Below are 5167 nucleotides of genomic sequence, written 5' to 3'. Positions count from 1 at the left end.
CTAATGACAATTCTAAGAGCACGATGTGTCAGTGTTCATTTTTAGTACCCATTTCAGGGTCGAAAATGAATCTTCTAATTGATTAAAGTAGGGTGTCATTCGGTGTCCATTTCAAAGTCGAATGTGGCGTGGATCAATAAGAAAATAGAATATTTTAAAAAAAAAAGAAAAAACAAAAACGAAAAATTTAATCCACCGTCTCTCAAACGACTTCGGCAACCAACGACAAGATAGACGCTGACCCGGTGTCGACCTACAATCGATCCCGGCATCGGTGAGGGGGGACGGCAAAAAAGAACAGCAAACACCGAGTGCTCTAAGGACTGTCAATTAAGACATGCATGTTTTATCTACACAATTGAAATAATCACACACATTCTAAAAATAACTTCCGTCAACAAACAAAATGTACTACTATTTTTTTTACACAAATTATCTCTTAAAGACAATCTTAACGGTTGTCGTAGATTTTTCCAATTATATAACAAATATTCTATTTTGCCTTTAAAAATAGAAAATTAACTGGACCTATCGATTAACTGAAATAACAATAGAACCAAATAAAATAAAATTTAAAATTACAACAGAACCAAATAAAATTTGTTTCAAAAGGGAAGAAATCTCCCCATTCCGTTAACATTTCCAAACAACCCAACCAGATTCCGTCTATATGGTAAAAATGATTTCCTCTTTCCGACTTCATTTTCCGCTCTTCTTTGCACATAAAACAGTTCATGAACCGGAGTTTGCACCTTCAACCGCCGGCCTACTTTAGAAACCCCCTCAACCGGATTCTGTTCTCGTTTATTACTTCGCCTAAGTAAATAACGGATCCACCATTTTTTGGATCCGGATAATGATCCGGTTGAATTACTCTTCTTACATTTAGACACCTTTGGACTCCACACACAGAACGTTCCAGAAGCTTCGGTTTCTAATTCATCTGCTTCTGAGGACGAATACGAATACGATTCCGATTCCCATTTTTCTTTTTTTTCGACAATAAACAGTTTCTGTAACGGAGTAGTAATTGAAGCATAATCGTTACTTTTATCGTTTAGTGAACGATCACGGTTGAAAACTGGAAACAGAGTTAAGGAGTGTGAATCGATCAGCTTAGACGAAACATGTTGGTGATGAATTGAAGGTAATGAAAATTCGAAATCTTCGTCTTCATGGATTACTTTGGCGATGGCTGTGGACATAGTTATAGTAACGGAAGAGTAACAACTGAAGCTAGGAGACAACACTGAATCTTCAATTTTTCCTTGCATTTTTATATTATTTTAATTTTGAAAAATAACTGAATATAATTAAATTTGATTTTTAATTTTAAATGATTGAGAGAGGATGATTGGATGAATGAGAAATAGGAGTTTGGTTGAAAAGGGTTTTTATAGAGAGGTGTTGGATGTGATGGCTTTTTGGCACTGGGCGAGTGTTTTCCTAGTAAAATAAAAAATTACGTAAAGTTGATACTACGAGTATAACTTAAGCCGACGTAATCATGTATGTAATTATAATTAGATTTTCCTAACATATATTCAGGTGACATGCGTTAAAATAACTCGAAATTTCCTTATATATCCTAACTTGTATTTAATCATGCATTTAATACTCATTAATTTAGGATATGTTTGGACGAAACTAGCTAAAGCTAAAGCTTATGGTTAGAGCTGGAGCTGAAGCTTATGGTTGGAGCTGGAAGCTAGAGGTTACTCCGTATTATTTTTTATAAGTGTTTGGTAAGTAGATGGAGTTAAAACTTATAGTTGCGAATTGACTTAAAAGGACTCAAACAAAACATGTAAAATAATAAAATAAATGGTATTTTAGTAATCATATCATCATAAGCTCTGCTTTTTCTTAAAAGCTTGTTATAGGAGCTTAATTTTCTAGAGCTTTTTTTTTTCCTATAAACTCTACATTTTTGTGTATGTCAAACAATGCTTATGATTTGCAGCTTATAAAAATTATAAGATTAAGCTCTCATAAGTTCTCATTATGTATGGTAGGACGACATACGTTTGTATAAGTTGGTTGAAGAGCTAGAGTTAATGGTGAAACTAGTAGTTAAGGTTAAAAATTGGAACTCTATATTTTTCACAAGCATTTTGATAGAATAGCTTAAATTTAAATTGGAGACTATATAAGATAATAAAAGATATGATAAATAATAAATAATAAATAATTATAATAAGAATAATAATAATATGATTCTTCATTTCATAAGATATATGAATATGAATATGAGTTTATCATATAAGGTAGTTCAAATTAACTTATATATTCGTAAGTTCTCTTCATTAGCTCAAAAAAATTTACTGTATCATCTAACAGTGCTATAATTAAGCTTTTGAAAAAGATAAATTTAATCTCTCTAAACTAACATAATAGCATAATTTAAGGAACGGGCGATGATCGCAACGGTTAGGGGCCTGCCTCCTTTAGGAGAGGTCAAGAGTTCGACCCCCGTTGGCTACATATTAAAAATACAATTTCATCACTGCCATGAAGTATCCGCTCATGGCACCTTTCTCATATCGTTTGGGGGGGGGGGGGGGGGGGGTAAAGGGGAGGGGGTTTTACTTGGCCGTGCCCTTGGATCCGTTTCAAGGTTTCCTCCCGGACAGCGATGGAGGCGGGGTTATTATCGCTGAATCGGCATAGTCAAAACGGAAGATGATTGCAACGGGTGGTTTAGCCCCCCTCGGGTGATCCCAATCGTTGTCAAAAAAAAAAAAAAATGCAACGAACATAAATTCTCATATATCGGAAACAATAATATGAATAATGTTAAGTTGTCCATTGTTTATATTTTTTCAAAAAAGTTTTAGCTAGCTTTGCTATTAGGTTGTTCAATATTTGATTTGAAACCATTTAACTCGATTACGAGCTGTTAGAACTTCGTCAAAGCCACAAAAAGATCAAGTGGGCTCTCCACAACCCTAAATAGGCAGATGTTGAGGGTTTGAACTCGAGAGATATAACGATTGCCAATAAGAAGAGATCAGGGCTCTGATATGGGGAGATAGCTTACCATTGGGTAGGTCATCATTTGAGAAGGATATTGCCATCAGTGCTGTGTGAATTCCTACCACATTCTCTAGGTTAGTAGGGGTGCTTTCTACAGGTATCTGGACATCGGCCAAGAAAAGAACTTCTTCCTAGTCTTAGGAGAGGGTTGTAGGAGCTCTAGGATGGATATATATTGAGGCTCGAGTCCTATTAAGTTTCATAAGTTGTTGGCATCTGGTCTTATAGCTCTCTCTATTTTTTGCTCAAGATGGGAGTACCCTACCAGACCTGAGGATTGTCCTAGGCAACTGGTTCTCATTTTCTATGATAGGTAATCCTAGGAGGGAGTTGATCGAACTTGGATATGCCCTCCGCACATCGTTTTGCGGGGTCAGTGTGGGAGGGAGGTTTACTGTATATGCCCTCCGAATGGGCCGAGTTTCCTCCTCGACAGCCGTTGGGTGCGGGTTATGCAAATGCGGGAAATGAACTTGTTGGTCATCATATATGGTCACATGAAAATATTTTTTCAAACATTAAGATCACATGAAATTATTTTCGAGAGGGAAGCATTTTTTCGAGGGGATTTTATTTTTTGTTTTTTTTTGAAATTATTTTTTCAAACATTAAGATCACATGAAAATATGAACATTTAAAAAGACACTTTGTGACGAATGTTATTATTTTGGCGGAAAAACGTTTAAAGAAATAAATGATAACATTCATCATGAGTAATGTATTAACTAGAGTTTATTTTCGTCGTTTTATTTTCATATTGTGTGAAGTTTGTTTTTTCAAAATATAGCCCGATTTAAAGTTTAGGGTTTAGTGTTTTGGGTTTAGTCCATAAACCCAAAACCCTAAACCTCAAACCCTTCGTGTTTTAAATTCAATCTAAACCCTGAACCCTATTAAAACCCTAATTTCTAAACCCTGATTTGTGAATCCTAATTTCTAAACCCCAATTTCTTACCCCTTAAAAAAATACTTTAATTAAAACATTACATATGATGCATGTTATCAATTCTTTTTTCGAGCATTTTTCAGCCAAAATAATAACATTTATTACAAAGTTTTTTTTTTTTAAATGTTCATATTTTCATGTGGTCTTAATGTTTGAAAAAAACAAATTCAAAAAAACGAAAAAAAAATTAGTTCCTTCCACTTCTCGCCAAAAAAGTGTTTCCCTCTTAATTAAAACACTATGTGTGTGTGTTTGTGTGTGTGTGTGTGTGTGTGTATGCGTGTCTGTGTTTGTGTGTGATTTTTTGATTCGAATTAGTTTATCCGTTTCATTTCAATTGTCCACCTTAATTTTTGCAATGTCCCATAAAAGTTATCTTTTACTAGAGTAATAAATAGTTATTTATTACTTTTAATCATTTAATTTTTGAATACTTTCGGTCGAATTTTCATTAAATACAAGTGATATCGGCTAAAAAGTCACGTTTTTACCTCGGGATTAAGGCCCCAAAACAATAAAGTTCCAAACTTTATCACTAAAATACCTGCTTCGTCGGTTAAAATTGAAAAACAGGTGATTACGAAGACGGTGTAAAAAGAATCAAGAGAATCGGAGCTAAAACGAAGATTCTAGAGCGAAAACGCTGAAAGACAAGAAATCAAGTTACGATCCAGCGAATCAGCAAGCCAAACGGGCCGCCAAATGGCTTTCCAGTATGGCAAACGGCCTGCCATACGCCCAAGGCAAATGGGCATGGTAAACGGGCTGTCCTGGCAAATGGCCCCTGCAAACGGCCTGGCAAACGTTTTGCCAAATGGTCTGCCAGCCGTTTGCAGGGAAAAATCAAGCTTATTTAAAGGGTCTTTGTCATTCATTACAACACACACTTCAATTCACTTCTTTCTCTCTCTTGTACAATATTAGTCTTACTTTCAAGGTCTTCGACTCCGTGCAGAAAATCTAGTACCCGGAGAAGAACGTCGAAGATTGTATTAGGAGCGGTCTGGAGTTTGAAGTTTTCACTTTAGTATTCAGAACTCGTTTAATCTACTGGTACTTCTATCCTTTATCTTTATATAATGTCTTCTATCATTATGTTTTGTGATGTTGTTGCCATGATTAGCGAGTAGTTATCTTTAGTGTATTCTATGATGTAATCGGTTATAATGCCGAAATAATATTATG

The 5167-nt window shown here is 35.1% G+C and overlaps 1 protein-coding gene across 1 annotated transcript; it reads right to left on the bottom strand.

Annotated features, from left to right (window-relative positions):
• Positions 1-518: 518 nt before the first annotated feature.
• On the bottom strand, positions 519-1205 carry LOC139848859 (uncharacterized). Its single transcript, XM_071838547.1, has 2 exons — positions 657-1205; positions 519-539 (listed from the first exon to the last, which is right to left on the bottom strand). The coding sequence occupies exons 1-2, from the start codon at positions 1203-1205 to the stop codon at positions 519-521; spliced, it is 570 nt and encodes a 189-aa protein (XP_071694648.1).
• Positions 1206-5167: the final 3962 nt, after the last annotated feature.

Source organism: Rutidosis leptorrhynchoides, chromosome 5, assembly GCF_046630445.1.
Source record: "Rutidosis leptorrhynchoides isolate AG116_Rl617_1_P2 chromosome 5, CSIRO_AGI_Rlap_v1, whole genome shotgun sequence".
Taxonomy (NCBI): Eukaryota; Viridiplantae; Streptophyta; class Magnoliopsida; order Asterales; family Asteraceae; genus Rutidosis; species Rutidosis leptorrhynchoides.
This window is presented reverse-complemented; position numbering and strand designations above follow the sequence as displayed.

What these genes read in the sequence shown, in the direction of transcription:
- LOC139848859 (XM_071838547.1), bottom strand. Translation starts at nt 1,205, where the DNA reads ATGTCCACAGCCATCGCCAAAGTAATCCATGAAGACGAAGATTTCGAA. An exon ending in TACCATATAGACGGAATCTG is followed by an intron (nt 540 to 656) that starts GTTGGGTTGTTT and finishes TTGTTATTTCAG; the next exon opens with TTAATCGATAGGTCCAGTTA.